This window comes from Botryllus schlosseri, chromosome 8 (assembly GCF_051294905.1).
Source record: "Botryllus schlosseri isolate E-star chromosome 8, Bs_hap1, whole genome shotgun sequence".
Lineage (NCBI taxonomy): Eukaryota > Metazoa > Chordata > Ascidiacea > Stolidobranchia > Styelidae > Botryllus > Botryllus schlosseri.
In genome coordinates, this window is record NC_137243.1 from 16,118,273 (window position 1) to 16,138,382 (window position 20,110).

General features: G+C 39.9%; 2 protein-coding genes across 2 annotated transcripts; both read left to right on the forward strand.

The window, feature by feature from the left end:
• The first annotated feature begins 1,210 nt into the window (after positions 1-1,210).
• On the forward strand, positions 1,211-4,145 carry LOC145445499 (beta-1,4-glucuronyltransferase 1-like). The gene is made up of 3 exons (XM_080323688.1): positions 1,211-2,384; positions 3,335-3,529; positions 3,590-4,145. Exons 1-3 carry the CDS (start codon positions 1,527-1,529, stop codon positions 3,788-3,790), a joined length of 1,254 nt encoding a protein of 417 aa, XP_080179814.1. The 5' UTR covers positions 1,211-1,526; the 3' UTR covers positions 3,791-4,145.
• Positions 4,146-7,351: 3,206 nt separating this feature from the next.
• On the forward strand, positions 7,352-18,407 carry LOC145444785 (uncharacterized). Its single transcript, XM_080322797.1, has 5 exons — positions 7,352-7,792; positions 10,104-10,303; positions 11,793-11,918; positions 16,136-16,362; positions 17,948-18,407. Exons 1-5 carry the CDS (start codon positions 7,755-7,757, stop codon positions 18,131-18,133), a joined length of 777 nt encoding a protein of 258 aa, XP_080178923.1. The 5' UTR covers positions 7,352-7,754; the 3' UTR covers positions 18,134-18,407.
• The last annotated feature ends 1,703 nt before the right edge of the window (positions 18,408-20,110 follow it).

Consider the following 20,110-nt stretch of genomic DNA (forward strand, 5'->3'; position numbering starts at 1 on the left):
AACGGTATTTTGAACGAAGGCCTTTAAAAAAATGTGTTTTTTAAGTTGTAAGATTATGCCATGATTGTGTAAATACTTCCCAAAAAACATGTTGTATGAGCCACGCGATTTAGCCGACGTATATCGATATGTGATGTTTGAAACCCTCAAAATAGTCGGCTCAACAGTTATAGTACAGATACTCTTGTCCTCCTATTTCAGGTTTTTGAAAATGTCCTCCGAGGACGCCTAAATGTCCTCCTTTTTGAGATTTTGTCCTGTTTATGAGAATTTTGGATAAATATAGGGCAAAATTCGACTGAGATGCAGTAAATGTAACGCTCCTGTGGCTATTTCGGGAGCTTAGCCGAAAGTTGACCTTTTTTTTAGTCAACCAACCGATAATGTGGAAGAAAAACTGTATTTCGGGAGCCGAGCGAGAAAGTTGACCTTTTTTTAGTCAACCGACCACGAAGTGAAAAAAATCTACCATTTTTCAGAGATTTTCCTCCGCTATTCTAAGTTTGAAAATTTTGAAAAAGTGTCCCCCTTTCCCGATTCCAAAATATGGCAACCCTAGTTCTATGAAAAATGTCATATTTTTCTGCCAGTTCTGTTACGAAAATTAAATCATAAAATTTCGTGAGACGATTTTATAGAACCGGTGCGAACCGATTTATCTAGCTAGGGCCTAAGGGTCATTTTCTACAACCCGGAATCCGAGTTTTTAAATGTTTAAAACAATAAAAACACGGGTTTTGGTGTATTATTTTGGTGCATATAGCACGTAGGCTACTTTACATTGCTGCTGCTCGTCATATAATTTATTATGTGTTTTGCTAAGCGAAACTAACGTCCGTGGTGGTGATGTGCGGTGTCTTCTTATGTGTGATCTGTGCGGCAACAAACTTGTCGAGGCTTCATTTCTCGAAATAATGGACAACAGTCCATGTTCGTGTATTTTACGATTGAGATGTCAACTGATGAGTTGACATAGTTGAGATAGACCGACAGCGTTCTGTGCATAGTCGGTTGAGAACCACTGTTCTAGAGTGCCAGCTGACAATGAGCATAGATCCTTCAAATGTCCGAAATCGGATGAGGCACAAAATAATAGATTTTTCCACGGACGGTGGTTAGGGTAAGTTTACTTCCAATGTTATAGCCTATAGGCTACACAGGACATATGGGGAAACGTGATAGGCGTATTCAGTCATTTAAGTGTTCACGGCGCCTAGAAGAATAATTCGACTTTTACTGGAAACTCCTAAATTATATTCATCCTTTTTCCATTGTCGATCTGCAAATATCAATCTCACTCCAGATTTCCATCGCGTAAGAAATAAATATAGCATATTGGCAGCACTGTGTCGAATGTGAGCGGCATGGTTTCGCCTGGAGGTATGTTCATTCAATCGCAGATTCTATACCGTTATAATTATATTCAATCGCGATGTCAAGCATGCTTCGACATCGACAGTATACAGCCTGAATGTTCGCCGAAGTATAAAGCTACAACACGAGCAAAGCTGAAGTTAGAATGGTAAATGAGACGAATACGGATTGGGTGGTTAATGCTAGTCGTGATAGCAATTATACAACTTTGTGTGCTAGTGTTAGAGAGTAATAAGCTGCAAACTGTGTCACGAAAGAAACTGAAAAATCGCCGAATCCTAGGCGGTCATACTGTGCATTCCTCAGGGACTTATTTAATCCAACGTTTCTTCAAATCGGAAGGGTTTCCGATGAACAGCATGAATCCGGAGGACATAACCTTAGCAACGCACTGCTCTGTCGATAGACTGCATCATTTGATTGATATAATTGACGCGTGGGACGGACCGATGTCAATCTCGATTTACGCGCCAGGAGATGACGCCGCATTTGCCGAAGACGCCATTGACGGGTTTCGGTTGTGCTGGCCAAAGTTGAGAAGAACAACCACGTTTCACTTATTGTATCCGAATGATATTGCAATGAGTGCTAACATGACGAGGGTCGGATCGTTTGCTTATTATTCCTGCAAAGATATAACGCGAAAAATTTATCAGAGAAGCGGCAGAATGACTGCGGATTCTGAAGCGCGAGGATATTTCAGCGATATTTCTCGCTATCCGCATAATATTTTACGAAATCTTGCTATGGATGGCGTATTGACTAAGTTTGCCCTGTCAATCGACATAGATTTGGTCCCTAATAAAAACTTAAGAATAAACTTTTTAACGTTCGTCAAAAACACCAGCACCCAGAGAAAAAGAATTTACGGGGATTCGTCGGACAGCTCCCGGAAAACAGTTTACATATTGCCAGCTTTTGAAGTGAAGGAATCGAGTGGATCCAGGCTGATCACCAAGAAGGATATTCTGCGATTGGTTGAGACTTCTGAGGCAAGAATCCTACTCGAGGTAATTTGTAAAGACAGCAAATGGCCAAATGCCTATGTGTAATGGGATATAGTATTTAGAAATATCGGGATATGAGATATGGAGTTTTCAACAATGAAGATAGAGTGACTCTACTGACTCGATGTTATAGAAGGTTTAAAATCCAATAATTTAGTCGGTTGAAAATGTAAGTTCAGACCTTCCCCCTCGGGGAACGGTGATTTCACCTGTCTCGAATTTCGTGTACTGGACATCGTGAAATCGTGTCATTTGCTAACATATTTGAATGGCCTATAAATTAAAAATGTGATAAGAAAGTGGCAATGAAAGATTTCAATATGTAAGCACTGGCAATGTTTATACATGAATGATTTCAAGGTTGCCAAACTGAGGATTTCGTACTGTGAATAACATGAACAAGGCAAAGCTGCGTTCCCAATTACTTGATGTTTACATGTTTAGAGCTCATTTATAACTGAGGTCGAGCAGGGATGTCTGTATTACATTCGGAAATCTAATTAATAGGCTATATCTATTTGTTTTCTGAGATTTTGTCAACTTCCTGCAATACGAACACGCTTGAATCCGTATATTCGTGGCTAAATATGTGGTTAATAACTATGTATCATGCAGTTAGACTGTTATGGCTTCAGCGGATTGAATCACCGCGGACATTCGTTAGGGTAGCAATCTCAGTGCTGGTCGGGTGGTTGCCGCCCCGTGGTATAATATACGATGGTGCTCTTCTGATGGGGGAAGTAAGGTGCTTTATTAATAAAAATGCACCACTGCGATTATGGATTGCAACCAAATTATTGCGTCCCTATGTTGCTGGACTCTCATCACATTTATTCGCAATTTATGGCTTATATTGCAATTAAAATTATTTAGTACACAACTACGCCACCATGTGTCTCCGCAGGTGTTTATATGCACGTCATGTCTTGTGATAATCTGTAATTTTATCATAGGAAACGTGTGTACAATGTCATCGGTCAACTAACTACGAAGCTTGGTCCTCGACACCAGAAGATGGTGAAGTGAACTTGGGAATAAGTCATGAAGTAGCATTTACCAGAGGGTGGGAGCCTTACTTCATATCTCACCGTGACATCCCTCGATATGATGAAAACATGGTGCGATATGGCTATGACCGACTTTCACAGGTGGAGATGACCGCACGATGTTATGTTATTTAGCATTATTTAGCATGAGGTTCTTTTTAGATTTGTGAGCTAAATGCAAGGAAATACACGTTCTCGGTGCTTCGAAGTTCATATCTCGCCAGAAGGTCATTCACAACGACAAGGAATATTCCAAAGAAGGCAAAATTGAGGAGTGATGACATATCAAAGTTTCATAAATTATTTCAACAGAGGTTGCGACAAAGCGGAAAGCTAGCGGAAACGGCTGTAACCTTCTGCTAAGAAGCTGTGTGTATCGCTTGTATTGCTCTGAGCGCATGGTATTCAATATATATTAATTAAATACAAATTGTAGGCTACAAGTAGCTACCCAAAACCGGCAAAACACTTGCACAACCTGATTTCAGTGGTGGCAGGCCTATAATTCCTTTCGTTATCTGCATATTCAACATACTGGAAATTATATCATCGTTATTGACGTCACAATTCTTCTAATGCTGCCCATTGTGGTGTTTTATTCCTCTTTGCATTCCCAGTTTCTTCAATAAATGAATGAAAATTGAAATGCAACATTCATGTAAAATGTAGATTAAGTTATCCGACACACAAACATTAATAAAATTAAACCAAAGACGAATTTCGAATTGGAAAACTTCATCGCCTCATAAATGACGCATTATAAATGATTACAGGACAGTGTCGCAGGCTAGCGCAAATTGGACGATGTGAGAATGCATGCATACGCCCACCGTACGGAGTATAAGACACTGGTATTATGATTCGATACCCTGCATAATTTAATTTATTTCATGCCAACCAGTCACAGCTTAGAACACTGCATTTCAATCTGTGGGGTGGTACGCACTGGTGTGGATGGAAAAAATGCAATGCGGCTGACAATCATGAACATTTGTTACTTTTTCTGACTTGGAATATTCAAATAAACTTGATCGGAATTTTAAGTATAATAGCGTCCTAAATATATGGTCGTTGCGACGCAATTGTAAAAACTCGTTTGATTTACGGCGTACCACTAATCGTAGCTATTTTACAATAACTTTGCCTCGCACCAGGAGTAGTGAATAAATATTGTCGCACGATTATTATTATTACGTAATCAAAACTCCGGTTCCAAAGCGTGCGTAGCGGTAGTGTAGAGACTGTACTACAGTCTCTATACATAGTGGCAGCATACTCTGAATCAGCATGTCTGGGGGCACGACACGCGGGTAAAATGACGCAAGATTGACTTTCTGCCATCTTTATTTCAACAATCATCATGATGTCTCAATAACGGTTCGATAGGCACGAGACATGTAGATAGTAGTAGCAAAATACCATCATCAGAGAATACACACTCACACACAACAAGTTACTGTAATGCAAATTTTTATCGATTTAAGACAGGAGGCAGGATCCAAACATGGGTCGCGAAGGGTGAAATTTTGTGTCGAGGCGGCACCAGAGGGATTTTTGAAGATGTATGTAATATGTTTGTGGAAATTTTTGCAACAAAAATTGTGGATAGTTTGTCCATGACCGAGGTCCTTGTGTTGGATACAATAGCCAACAAGAAAAACACGTAGAAAAGTCCTCACTTCAATATAGTTTGATCATGAAAATATGCCAGCCAATGTATTACTCATATTGGTTTCAATTCATGATGAGATTTGTTCGACATTGGCTTCCCGCAAAAATCGTCGGAGACCGTTGGGAGTCTTTAGTGTAGGGGATGTTCAATTAGCGTGGCGGAACTATGAGACACAGGTATGTGGAGGCCAACGCCTTCCACGCCGGGACCAGAAGACATGAAGATTTGACCAACATGCGGTTGGGCAAAGTGCGGTGTCAAAAAGTTCGGTGGCATAAAACCTTGGCCAAAACCTACGATATTGATGTGACCGGTCGTCGAAATGATCGGTACCGAATAGTCCCGTCCTTGCAATCAGAGTATACAGCAGTAAAAATGCAACCCGCAAACGAAAATAATGCACCCGAATTCGAAATAGCGTGCGTCAAACATGTTTCACAGAGCTGCGTTGCGTACAACAGTCGTCTTCGCGTCCTCTATTTCATACATGCCAGAAAAAACTTGGAATACTAATATTAAAAATGCATCACAAGTCGGAGGAGGGCATATTAAGGTGGCGAGCTCTCATGTACCTACTCTCCTTGGTCGTTTTGAAGCTTATTTTCCAAGTCATCCGGCAGAAGCGTTAAAACAAAAATGTAGGTTTTGGACCCATTCGATGAACTGGAGCCTACGGTAGCTTTGCGTCATACTCTTAAAGGCGATTTCCACCAGAAATAATTTTTCAAATAGCGGAAAAGTTTGGATATGAGAGCTGAAGAGTTCTCATAAAGACCTGCCACTCAAGCACGAAAAATTCTTGTACAAAACCTAACAATTTATTTGGGACAAAAGAGATTTTCAACACTAGAGGGCCCACAGGCCTATAGTTGAAATTAGGGAACGGCGGCAAAGAGATTTTTTTTTACGCAGGGGTCACCAACTCAAAACGGGTCGCGGGCCAATTTTCAAATTTCGTAGAGGCCGTGGGGCGCAAGAATGAAATATCGAGCCAAAATAGGCCACCCTTTATTTAGTCAATCCTATAAATTTCCTGTAAAATTTTCAAATAACCCGTTTTCTCGTCCCTATTATATCTTTTGTAACTTGTTCAATAAGACAAATAAACGAACATAAACTCTTGACTCAATTGGTAGTTGTGACTTTAATTTCAAGAACAACATAGACATTTTGACCATGATTTAGGCAGGGAATTGGTTTATGACACGATAAAATTTATCGTAATTTTCTTACCGTACTAATAAGCAGTTGAAAATATCGAACCGTTCGGTTAAGGTGAAATTGTCATGCCATAATTTTATAGCTTCATCGTATCATGCAATACACCGAGCCGACCGATCACATTGGTCAAGTTGTAGTAACATGGCGACATTACGAATGGATTTACGTTCCCAATGTGACTGCCGAGATAGAGTTGTGGTACGTTCCACATGCTGAAACCAGGACCGTAACTGCCCCATCCCAAACCCTAAATTGAGGGCTCGATTGGGACCCAAAATGCTTCTTAAATCAACATAAGTTGTAAGGTATTTTATTGGTCGATTTTTTCAACTTGAATTTTTCTTCGCGCTTTGCGCAATTTAATGGCGCCATAATATATGATTTTAGTGTGATCACCCCCCCCCCCCCCTAACGAAAAAATACGCATTGTGTATAGAAATGGGCATTTCGGCGCCGGCACGAAGATGTATAATGATTAATTACGTGCCCCTCAATCAGAGGTGGTCAGTAAAGAAGTACTTCTACTTCTCGAAGTACGCAAGTACTTTCCAGTACTTACTCAAGTAAATCTAATTTTCACTACATCTACTTCGTAATATTTTGTGATTTACTTACTTTTCCTATTTCAGTTTTTCAAGTAAAAATATTCCTCCAATTAGATAGACTATATATCTTCTTCATAAGCACGGGCAATTAATTTACAAAATTCTATATATTGCGGTTATGATGTAACTGAGCAAGGGAAATTCATTGGGCTCATTTTTTATTCGTTTGTTAAAAATTAAACCAACAAATGAACGTCCAACTTAAACTCACATAGAAAATTGAACCTCATACAAACTGCCCCACGACACCGCCGTCAGCAAAGTATGCTGTGCTATTTCGTTGTTCTCAGTGACGCCGTCTCCTTCACGATTGATGTGATGCCGTAACAACTAATTGGTGTGATGTAAAATTCGATGGTAATAGATAAGCATCGTTTTATTATTGTTATCGGTAACATCGAAACTGACACATGTGACGCTTATCGCAACACAACTGTGTTATAATATTAATCGACGTTTTCGAATCCACAGCATGAAGTACGAAAAAATTACGGTACTATAAAATTATCGTAATTTCGTACCGTGCTTTCCACCAAAATCTTACATACCAATTGTCGTACCGTACAGTACCGTTCCAATTATTTGGCTGTAGTGTCGGATTCTTTGGTCGTAAAGTGAGGCTGAGGATGTTTAAATAGTTGACTTCTTCAACCTTATTCTCTACGTAAATTAAGGGAATAGTTTGGTTGATCTAACAGTCGAGGAACAGTTCCGAGGAAGAGTGGCCGAGGAAGAGTTCATTGTTAAGTAGACACGAGACAGCTTTATACCATTCGCGTATACATTGTAAAGTAACAGTGATTAATCAAAACCATTGTCAATAGGACCAATGCTGCTCAGTTGTTTCATTACAGGAAAGCACAGCAGGTAGGCGATATACTTGGTTAATTCCAGCATGATAGTATTCTATGGTAGGCCATATCATGGTAATATAGCTTTATATACCTATTATCTATAGGTCTATCGACCCCTTGGCAGTTAGTAGGATAAGTTTAGTCTCGTGACAAAAGGCGTAGGAATAAATAAATGACTAATATTGTTATAACATCTCCAGCCCATGACCCTGAGTACTTCCGGTCTGCTTCAGAATGGGTTTAAGTAACAGGGGATCAGTAGAACTTTTTCGATTAAACACCTTTTTCACAAACGATGTGGTTTCTCAGGTAGCTAGGGCTCGTCTGTATGGCAATGCAACATAACTTTGTAATTCTCAAAGCCGATGCCCTTCGGTTATATTACAAAGTTAGCCTGTGCAACTAAGATGAATTTGTGAGGTATAGAGAGTTTTCAAAATCTCAATCTACATTCATCTGCTGCGTCTAATAGTCAATAGACTGAAATCGACTCCGCGTTGGTAACCGCATTTCTATGTGAGAACATATGTACTGCGGTTAGCAAGACATGGTGATTGGTGGTGGTTAAAGTCAGCTCCGTCGGTCCCACGCTCCCACGATTACGAATTCATTCAGCCAATAAGTCGTACTTTTTCAAATTTGGGAGATTCTAATAAGTTATCTAATATATAAACCGGGATAGGCTGTGTCACGATTTATTATGATCGAGATTGTTAATTTCGAGCCATTATTTTAAGTGTGGCTCGCTAGGCCACGTTTGTCGCCAAGGACTGGCATTGGCGTTTTTATACAGTACGAGACGAGAGCCCACGGGGTGCTGATAGAATATCGTGTACCAACCAAATAGATATGATACAGCTACTGCCAGGGCAAGGTATTCAACATCGTGAAAATTCAAGTCACATCGGAAAATCGCTCTGGCGAAATGGCTCGGAAATGGGACTGTTCCTTCGTTGTTAGATTTTATCTGTATAAATGTTCTTTGCTTGCTGTTACTGCTCATATAGGTATGATAAATCTAGCTGCAAGACTGCGAGGGGAGACCCCAGTGAGACACAATTCAGCATTGTGGTTGGAGGCGTGGTTTGGATTGATTTTCCTCCTATAGTGAAAATTAGTTTGAAGGAATTCCTATTAATTCAATTAACATGAATATACAATCATTTCATAGGACACCATCTTGCTGACAGGTTTAACCGGGTTATGGAAGAATGAATCATAACACATATTAACAATATTAGTATCGCATTCGAATTACTATTAGTATTGTGTTCGCATTATTTCATGTTTTGACAATTTACTGAAGTGCGGCTATACAAGGTTATAATTGAGCGATTGAACTCTCGAATCGGGTTCACATTTCATACGCGACAATAGAGCATACTCCTGATCGACAATTACGGTAGCGCAGGCCACGTTCAACCGCGGCCATACTGCATACCACCTTATATTTGTATTATAGGCTACAGATGGCTGATTAAAAGACTATTCCAAGTCGTTTCGGCGTCTTCCTATCGTGTTATATCGCAAACGTATGGTGTTTTGATATCATGAATATTTAATAAAATTATGATGATAATGAGTTCTGGAAATCCCAGAAGCAAAATACCCGAACCTTAAGAAAAAAATTATCCGGCCGATTTCTATTTTCAGCATAACATACTGTTGTGGGGCATCTGATGTCGCGACGAAATTTGTGAAGCGGGGTCCTTGACCTTTTTTTTTGCGCGGACCACTATTTTTTTTCTGGGGATTGTATGCTCCAATTGACCGCGAAATTGGGGGAGCTGATGACTAAGAAAATTTCTTCATGTTCGTCCAGTCCTGACCACGGGGTCATTGCCACCCGGTCTAGTTGACGCCTAAAAGGCTACCTGACAACTGCCAAAATGAACTAAATGAATACTAGTCCGCCCTCAAGATTACCGGACCACGACCTGACCAATCGATCTTGCCTTCCATGACATGTCACCCATTTTGTTGCTTGCTTTTCTATACTATCTTCTTTACTTTTCATTCAGTGTGCATTCCTCCTTTTTACATCGGCCAAGGTGAGTGTCTGATTCCAAAGACTACTCCAAGTCGTTTCGACACCTCTTCCTAACTTTTCATTGTATCGCAATTTTTTTGGTGTATTGAACTGATAAAAATTGCTAATAAACCAAACCGAACCGAGCCGAACCTTAGTTGTGAGTGAATAAAGTCGTATTTTCGATTGTGTTGCGGCTCTTTTAATACCGAATTTTGCGATATGCGGCTCGAGCACGAAAAAGATCTGATCACCCTTGTAATATTGGCGAGTAACCGATTTCTACATTATTCAGATTCAAAATGTGCTACAAATTTGAACCATCCGATGTAGACGGGCAACAGGCTGCTGCGCAAAGACGTCAAAAGCAAACCAAGAGACGAAATAATTGCACCGCAGCAATATGTGTTATCGGTATCTCAGCCTTTGCATACATTGTGATATCACTTGTACTTATCACTGCGAATTTTCGGGAGCAGAGTAACATCAAGAGAGGTGGGTGTCGACGTTTTCATCAAACGTAGGCCTATACTATATTAAGAGCACAGCTTATCGGTCGGTATTTCATATTCTTTGGGTCTGGATTTTCTGGCACATCATAAATAAAAGTATAGTGATTCCGTTGTGAATATAATATATATCTCTTCGAATATATGCTGGTTTTGATATTATTATTTAACTTTCGATTAAGGTTTGTGTAAATCGCAGATTCATATGACAGTGCTTTATTGGTGCTGGCATAATTCAGCGATTCCGTCATACGCAACATATCTTAATCATTGCGCTAGGATTTTTTTAGGTCTCGAGAAGAACGAACGGTAAATTTTCGTTACTTTGTTGCCATATTTGATTTGCAAACTGATATTACATGGATTAGGTGCAGTTTGCAATCTGGTCACTTCCGCGTAAATGCTCATTCGTTTTAAATTGGAATAGCGGATTCTCATTTTAGTAATTATTACTGCTATGCTGAAACCATGCTTCATTTTTCACTCAGAAAATTTGACGACATCTCTGTTATTTACGTGAGCACGGTTAACATAAATGCGTGACGTCAATTTCGTAAATTATTTAACCTCCCAATCTCAGACTGCGGCTAAACCGATGCACATTAGCTGGACATATTTTGGTAGCATATACATTAGGGCTCTTCAAAAATGACTTTTTTTCTCAAATCGTACTGGCTACTTGATAAAATTGTTAGGTTACCTAATTTAAGCCTACACACAAAATTTGGTTCGATTCCAGCTAGTAACCGCTTTGCTACAGGAGAAGAAAGTTTATATTTATTATATAAAAATGAATGATAAAAAATTTGAAAATTTTCTTTTCACCCCATGAAAGTGTTGGGCTGTCTATAGAAACGATGCTCCCCAAATTTGGTTCAATTCCAACCATTGGAAGCGGAGTTATTGCCATCGAAAAATTTGGATTTGAATAAAATAGTATTTACGGTGACTGATTCTTTGTTTATTTATTATAGTTGTGCTCACCGTAAATACTATTTTATTCAAATCCAAATTTTTCGACGGCAATAACTCCGCTTCCACTGGTTGGAATTGAGCCAAATTTGGGGAGCATGGTTTCTATAGACAGCCCAACACTTTCATGGGGTGAACAGAAAATTTTCAAATTTTTTATTATTTATTTTTATATAATAAATAGAAACTTTCTTCTCCTGTAGCAAAGCGGTTACTGGCTGGAATTGAACCAAATTTTGTGTGCAGGCTTAAATTAGGTAACCTAACAACATTATCAAGTAGCCAGTACGATTCGAGAAAAAAAGTCATTTTTGAAGAGCCCAGCTAATATACATATATTATATAGGCCTATTGCTAACGTACTGTTTTAGCATTCTACCAATCTTAACATTTTTGTGCACGCGGACTGCCGTGCCAAAAGATCGCGGACCCTGCCATAAAAAAAAACTATGTCCGAATTAGAGCATGGCATAATTGTGCAAAAATGCTTTGTGGTTACGCAGCTCTAAACAATCAATCTCGGAAAGTCGGAGAAGTAGAAAACTACGTGGCGATCAACAAGAAGCAATTTGTAAAACTAAAGGACTCACAGAAAAAGGCCTTTCACCGCATAAAGAGAATGAAAGACGGTGAGTTTGCTACGTAGAAACACTTTTGTAACACGAGAAATGGTCAAGTGATTGTGAGCCACGCAGCTCAGTAGTGTCCTCTGTGGTTGGATTTTCCCCTCGTGTCTTGATAGTCACTTGTTGAAGTTTAGTCGCTTTGTTGCTTGTAATATCATTGGATCAGTGATTGAAGTTAGGCTAAATTTAGGGATATAATGTACCATAGGGCATTATTTGTATGTTCAAGTATTGTATAAGTTTAAGCCATCATTCAGGTGATTGTATTTTATTGTTTAGATTGAAAGTTTAGAGCCTAGAGAGTTAACTGTTGTTAACCGCTATTGTGACTATTGCCTCGACGTTGACGTGATCTTTCTATGTAGTAAATTGCTATCCTATTCTGTAACTGTTTGAGTTACATTTGACCGGGTCTCAGGGGTAGGCTCGGATTGTAGGAAGCAAAGAAAGTGAGGTGGTAGTCTCAATTCGAGTTGGCAAGCTACTCGACAAGCCTAAAATTGTTACAGCCAAAACTCTAATCAAGTAAATATAACGAACTGTCGTCTGAGCTAGGCAACGACCAAAACGTCCGTTATATTTAAGTTAACAACAATCTCGGAAGTAATTTGAAGACTATCAAAACGGCAACTTTTGGTAGAAACGGTCGTCCACAGTTTGATATATCCAGGTCTATTGTATAGACTTGGCCATTGTTGAATATCAATTGCTGCAAGTGGAGTACCGGTATTGTACCGTTTGACAACTGTTAGTAGAAGTATTGTATTGGAAGAGCTGACATTGAATTGATTGTTAGAATCAGCTTTAGTAGCAGTTGATACAAATTCGTAAGACTATTGAGGCTGGTGTTCCCAATAGAAAATTTGACTGCTAAGCCAAGGGTTCTCAGCAGAAGTATTTTGCATTTGAATGAGATATAGGTTCTCATATGAGGCTAGTGTCCTCCATACATGAAATTGTCCTCGTTGTAATTGAAAGTAGAAGCAAGTTCAGGAGTTGTTGATTGGCCCAGCCCTAGGTAAGCAAATAGTTAGTTCACGCCAGTCAAAACGGTAATGTGCAACTGAGGTTTCCAACGTCACTCCAATTCGTAACTGATGAAAAACAACAATGACCATGGCAAGAATTAAGTGTGTGTCTGAAGAAGAATTGATTCAGAAGTTGGCCGGACTGCATAGAAGATATGAAAGCATTGAACACGAAATCTTGACCCGAGACGTAAATATCAATCTTCTGAGACATCAAAGTGATCTACGGTGTATGTTTCAAGAATATTCTACACTCTGGAGTTTATATCTCCTCGGAGTCGAAGATGATCTAGAAAAGATTGCATGTCATAAAGATCATGATAAACAAGTGAGATTTTATCATGAATTCCAAAGTAAGTTGGAGAGATGCATGCAAGAAAGATGGAAACATACTCGTTCGCATTATGTTGGAAGCAGTCGTCATATGTCTCGGCGATTGGGAAATGCATATTCTGCAAGCATACATGATAGTGTAAATGTGAAGAGAAAAGAAGCAATCATCCAAAAGAAAATGGCTCATTTGAAATTGGCTCATCAGTTCAATCGCGAAGTTTTGGAAGATGAGAAATTAATGATTGAACGTAAAACGTCACGATTACGATTGAAGCAAGACTTTGAACTTGCTTGCGTTGAAGCAAGTATTTGGAAATCCTCAGCTAACGTGCACAAGCTACATTCATACCCGCAAAAGAATACTGAAGAAATGGCTGTTTGTCAAAGTACTGCTCTGAAGCAAAGCAGTGTAAATACAGAGAATCCAGTTTCTCCTGCCTTCGTTGGACTTGCTGTGAAAGGCCTTGGCAACACTGCACAAGTATTTGTCAATGGGACAAGCAAAGACAAATGTAATGCGAAAATTCAGGATGTGGAATGTCCAAGTAATTCTGAAGCTGCAGTATTCAATTCCACTGAAGTCGATGTTATCGCCGATCCTGCCAATGCGCCACACCCAATTGAAGATTGCATCAATGCAAATACTTGTGTTCAGGACCTTGGTATTTTGAAAAGAAACTATGAAAACGTTGAGGACTGGGACACAGAATGTTCTCGAACCACAATGGTTAAATTTGACAGTGCTAGGTCTAGTAAATTTCCTGATATTGGAAAGGCGCTGAAGTGTAAGCCGGAAGACGTTCTCCATGTGAACAGAGTTGATAATTATATTCCGGAACGTACATTGTTGTGTGAACACTCAAGTTGTTCATGTGATGCTGAGATTGAAGGTGAAACCGAATCACCTAATGCGCATGATGAAGTATCAATACTTCACAAGTCAAGCCATCCTGATCCAACTGGTAATGGTCAGGTAGCAAAGATGCCTGTGCAATTTGTGCATAGAGAAGTGACAGGAGATCAATTCACATTTGAGAAACGATATTCTCTTGATGCCAATATTGAAAAGTTGATGACACAGGTGTCAATGGATTGCGCATTGGATTCAAAGATTGAAGCATGCTCTCGTTCCATAACTGGTGACGATGGGATTCGCAATGTGAGTGCTAATTTTCCATCGCAATTGTTGAAGGATCCACAAGGGTATCCTGACAGCACTGAGTTTGATGAAGAAGCATCTCTTTATAATGTGCCTTGTCTTCAAGAGCTTGCTCGGTTTGGTAGCATGGACAAATCAATGTTGGAGTTGGCTGCCATTTGGATTGGCACTGACATATTGTCATTATCCTTCTTTTATAAGGAGGTGCAAACGGAAACAGCTTTGGAGACCTTGAAGAAGATCGATTGTATGGTGAATGCCATTGTGCGATGTGGATCGAACTCCGATGTCTCCCAAAGAAGAAGAGTGGAACCTTTCCTCATGGAGTTCCAGTTTTTCGTTCGTACTTGGTTGATTGTACAGCCAGTAAACAGATGGTTGTTCGAAAATGTTACTTGAAGACTGTTGATATATTTGAGAGATTTACTGAAGTCTCACCAATCTTTTGAAGAACATTTGACATTTATTGATACTGACATTGTGGCATGAGTTGATTGGTAATTTGAATTCCTTTTCTTTGGTTTGATAATATCTCGTGCTATTAGGTTTAGTCGATGTATTCTCATAGTTCCTACATCTGTGGGGGGGAATGTAACACGAGAAATGGTCAAGTGATTGTGAGCCACGCAGCTCAGTAGTGTCCTCTGTGGTTGGATTTTCCCCTCGTGTCTTGATAGTCACTTGTTGAAGTTTAGTCGCTTTGTTGCTTGTAATATCATTGGATCAGTGATTGAAGTTAGGCTAAATTTAGGGATATAATGTACCATAGGGCATTATTTGTATGTTCAAGTATTGTATAAGTTTAAGCCATCATTCAGGTGATTGTATTTTATTGTTTAGATTGAAAGTTTAGAGCCTAGAGAGTTAACTGTTGTTAACCGCTATTGTGACTATTGCCTCGACGTTGACGTGATCTTTCTATGTAGTAAATTGCTATCCTATTCTGTAACTGTTTGAGTTACATTTGACCGGGTCTCAGGGGTAGGCTCGGATTGTAGGAAGCAAAGAAAGTGAGGTGGTAGTCTCAATTCGAGTTGGCAAGCTACTCGACAAGCCTAAAATTGTTACAGCCAAAACTCTAATCAAGTAAATATAACGAACTGTCGTCTGAGCTAGGCAACGACCAAAACGTCCGTTATAACTTTAACGTAGTCCCGAACTACTCAATGCAAACACAGACCTTTCTTCCTTCGATTTTGATTTGGAATATTATTATCAATATCCGCACAATCGTAATCAGTAATGAATTAGGTCTGGGAATGATTCTACGTCTTGGACCCACGTATCTTCACCTTGGAATTTTGAATTGACCGTGGGTAATTCCGAAACAAAAGTTTGAGGGGCGTTGACCCTAACTTTTTTTTCGAAACTTCTTGCTTGAGTGCTTTCCGTATACCGTTCGTTTTCTTCATATTTCCGAAATTATCCGGTAATCTGAAATTTTTATTCCTGTTCTTGGGTATTCTGATGTTTCTTCCTAGTGTTGACTGTAGAAGAGAACCAAATCATAAGCGTAACTTTGAATTAATTGTCCTCCGTATTGGGTATCTGTAGGGTTTGGAAATGGAACGCTGAAGTGTGCAGTGTATATACTGTACATATTAAGAATTGCGATTTAATCTGATGGCTTCACCATATACGCCAGTGTCTCGCTATTACGTTTAGAAATTTTTTAGTATGATTTTCTTTTGTTTGATCAGAATATTACTGTCAGCTGAGATACCGATACAAGTGTTACTGGATTGAGCCCGCCGAATACGGTTACCTTTCATGTGCGGACGCGCCTAGAATCTGTTCGGCGAGAGGCGGGACTTTGGCAAACGTCTACTCCAGGAATCACTACTATATGTTGTTTGGATTTTTGAAAATTTTCGCTTTCAACTACGGATGGATCGATGCGTGGCTGGGGATGACTTACGATTCAAAGGTAAGTAGCAGCGGCATTGAATCCCGTAATCCACTGTAAGGAAATGGTGCATATCAGGTGCATCTCCAGGCTTCCACTATAGCGTGGGGTGCAAATCAAATGAAAAGTGCTTTGTAGTACATAATTGATACGAGTCATATATAGGCCAGTGATGACGGCCCGTTTCGTGATGACGCTCGACCCAGTGATTGTCTGGCGGCACAATCACTGCACTACAGTCTCAGCGAAAAGCGAGTGTGTTTATATACGAGTGCGAACATACACCCATGGCACACGAAACCTATAAACCTACCTCAGACTTACCGGTATACCGCGGTATAAATCGAGTACAGCATTTTAATTCAAATTATGCATGCACGACATGTGCATGTAGGAAGGTATATGCACGTAGCATCGTTGTTATGTACTGTTTTCGCTTACCACCACCCTTTTCAGCCGAGGTGGCGAGATATCGTAGTGGTTTAACTCACAGCTGCAACACCAGTGGGTTGTGGATTCGAGTTCGACTCCAGAATTCCTACCGAAGTGTTTGAGGTTTATCTAGGCTCCTCTTCGCCATCTTATCCGTGTATGCCAGGGGCGGGCTACTTCTCCGGTCGGCGGATCGGATATGGGAAAATGAAGTAGGCCTACTTGGCGGGCTGGATTACAGAATATACACACTAATCGCGATAGTTATCCACCTATACAAGGAATAAATCGTATTTAATGTAAACTTTAAGAATAAACCATAGAGACCAAAAACAGTAGCTGTTGAAGTCAATCAGACATCTGTGGTTGGTCAAAGTTGTCTACAAGTTATTTGAACTCTGGCTTCATCTGGTATGTAGAAACCCTTAGTAAAGACTGCACGAGTGTAAGTGAACATCAGTCAGATTGGAACGAAGAGCTCTTTGTCTTGTTAATGTTCACGGTCGAATATATATATATCTACTTCGAGCGGCATTACCTCGGTAGACATGGCGGGTTCGTGGTCTGGTCTTCGGTACATCAACCTTGGTTATTTAGAGACTCGCTGTCGCACGAGAACCATCGTAGGCTTGTCGCGCTGTGATCGTTGAAATAAAGTGCAAGAGTTTTATAACATTTTCATTTGCTTGAATTCGCGTTTCAATTTCGAATTTTCCAAGAGTTACAAACTTACAATAGCTCACAACGTCGTCTGCCGGTGTCTGTAAAACTTACGTTTCTAGAATACGTTGTCAAGAATTCACGAGTCATCGCATGGGGGCTGGATAGGCTAGCGCAGGGTATAATCATCACATGTGAAACGGTTTGCAAAGAGCTAATGGTTGGGGACCACTCATTTAGCCAAAATCCATATAAACGGGACCATATGCACCATCGCCGAGGTGATTGAAACAATCATCGAAATGAGTTCCGTTTACGTTTGCGTGCAGGAATAGGAATAGGACTCTTATGTTGTCCTTGTGAGCTGAGCCTGAGCATGGGCACGACGACTGTACTTTCTTTCGGTAGAATATTCTCAGTAATGAATTGACAACAACTATACAGATGTCAAATGCTGACAATTCGACCCTGCAGTTTGCTGCATGTATAATATTCATGCTTTTACATTTGATAGACAAATTCCACAATGCTATCGACCGGACGTCAAGCCAGATACACAAAATGGAATTGGAACTACCCAAACAACACCTTGGGCGGCTGCATCGGCCTTAGAGCCTCAGCTGGACGGAATATAGGACTTAATGGGATGTTAAATCAAGATCCATCCCACGAGTTGTGGGCCGCAATTTGTGAAAAATAACATCTAAGAAAAGAGAACATGACAGTCCAACAAGTTGACTTTTGACGCATCGTTATTTCGTGTGCAATTGTTATTTTTTCGTTTCAATTGCATCCACGGCTCTGACACAAGTAATGTCAGAATATCATAACTCTCTCTCTCATGTTATGGAAGTGACAGAGATCCGTTTAAATGCAGGGTTTAAAATGCCATGCAAAATTCAAATCCTGTCACCCGCTTCCGCTAAACTCCTCGAATCACCGAAAAATCGTTCGCAATTCGAATACAGCTATAAGTTTCAAACCCTCTCTGTCAAATCCAAATCCGTGTAAGTTTAAGTTGAAAGCTGCTACCTTCTGTGGTGGGATACTGTGAAACGGGCTAGACTTCAATTGAAAATGTATCGTTTGGCTATTTCCCATACTTGCGTAAGTGCTTTTGAATTATAACTCTTTCCACGCAAGCAGTACTTTGGGTCAGGTAGTTTATAATTATGAAACTTTTCTAAGAATAGGTAATTTACATACTCATATATCTGAATCATTTGGCCCGCTTCCTCCTCTCCTTGCTAAATGTGCCATATGTTTATTAATAACGCTTCTTAGAACTACCAAGTTCTTTTCCAACTGACTGCATTTTACACTGTCGCAAACAACTCCTAACGTGTAATGTATCTATTCTTACTACCTCACCCCGTTTCGACATTTATTTGTGTAATTTTTCTCTCTCGCAATCATGGAACGATTTGAGTGAAACCACGATACTTACTGATTGAGTGATGAGGTTGCGTGTATTCGGTAATATTTGTTTTAGATTCGTAGTAGGCCTGCGCCTACATCGGATAATATTTTGTTTCTCCTTATAATGGTGATAAAGGATCAATTTGAAATATGATACGTATGGTGTTCGGTATCGCATTCTTGAATTCGCCTACTTTATTTGAGACCGACATTCACAAAATCACTCTTAAACTGTAGCTCTCACAGCTCTTTTCGTTGCCGTATTTCGTTTCATTGCCATTAAATAATTTCGTTTGTGCATCAATAAAACAGGAATACTAGCACCATTTTTATCGTTGGCGTATGGTTGGTGACACAGCCTAAATAGGTTATAGACTCATCATTATGCATAGGACGGTGTTTCCCGATTCGCGTTCTTGAGATACAGTGCTGGGATAAGCGACTTGAAAATAATTTCGTAGGCCTACTGCAGGATATGTGGTCTGTGTACGTAAATGAGTGATCGCGGTATCCATTTTTAATACAACAAATCCCTAATAATTTCTGTAGGTCTAAACAACACGAACGGGATTTTAAATAACTTGGTACGCACAATTTCTCCAAAAGTATGCGATCCGCACATAATGATACTGCGATGTCTCATATCAATCGATCAGTTTTATTAATATTTTCATAATTTCAAAACACCAAAAAACTGCGATACAATGAAATGATAGGAAGGTGTTGAAACGACTTAGAGTAGTCTTTGGGATCAGACTCGCACCTTGGCCTAGGCGAAGTGAAGAAGAGGCATACACACTGAATGAAAAGTAATGCAGAGAATATAAAAGGCAAGCGACAAAATGAGGTGGCATGTTGCGGAAGGCGAGATCGATGTTGGGTAGGGTTACCATACGTCCTCCTTTACATAGCTTGTAACCATTTTCCGAATTTTACTCCACAACCCTAAGTCTGAAAATTTTGAAAAAGTGTCCTCCTTTCCCGATTCCAAAATATGGTAACCCTATGTTAGGTCGTAGTCCGGTAATCCTGAAGGCCGACTGGTAGGCCTATTCATTTAGAAGAAATTGCTTGTATTTCGACTTGAATGCGGACATGCTCGACGACGTAATTTACCTGTTGAGACCTAAAAGTAACTGTTGCACATTGCAGATGCCAGCTGGAAAGCTGACAGTGGTAACTCTGTCACAGTCGGTACGCTGCAGTCCTCGTAGCGCGGCGCGGCCGCAACCTAAAATCGTACTCCCCAGCAGGATCT

What these genes read in the sequence shown, in the direction of transcription:
- LOC145445499 (XM_080323688.1), top strand. Translation starts at nt 1,527, where the DNA reads ATGAGACGAATACGGATTGGGTGGTTAATGCTAGTCGTGATAGCAATT. An exon ending in AGGCAAGAATCCTACTCGAG is followed by an intron (nt 2,385 to 3,334) that starts GTAATTTGTAAA and finishes ATTTTATCATAG; the next exon opens with GAAACGTGTGTACAATGTCA. An exon ending in GCTATGACCGACTTTCACAG is followed by an intron (nt 3,530 to 3,589) that starts GTGGAGATGACC and finishes GGTTCTTTTTAG; the next exon opens with ATTTGTGAGCTAAATGCAAG.
- LOC145444785 (XM_080322797.1), top strand. Translation starts at nt 7,755, where the DNA reads ATGCTGCTCAGTTGTTTCATTACAGGAAAGCACAGCAG. An exon ending in ATTACAGGAAAGCACAGCAG is followed by an intron (nt 7,793 to 10,103) that starts GTAGGCGATATA and finishes TACATTATTCAG; the next exon opens with ATTCAAAATGTGCTACAAAT. An exon ending in CATAAAGAGAATGAAAGACG is followed by an intron (nt 11,919 to 16,135) that starts GTGAGTTTGCTA and finishes TTGTTTGATCAG; the next exon opens with AATATTACTGTCAGCTGAGA.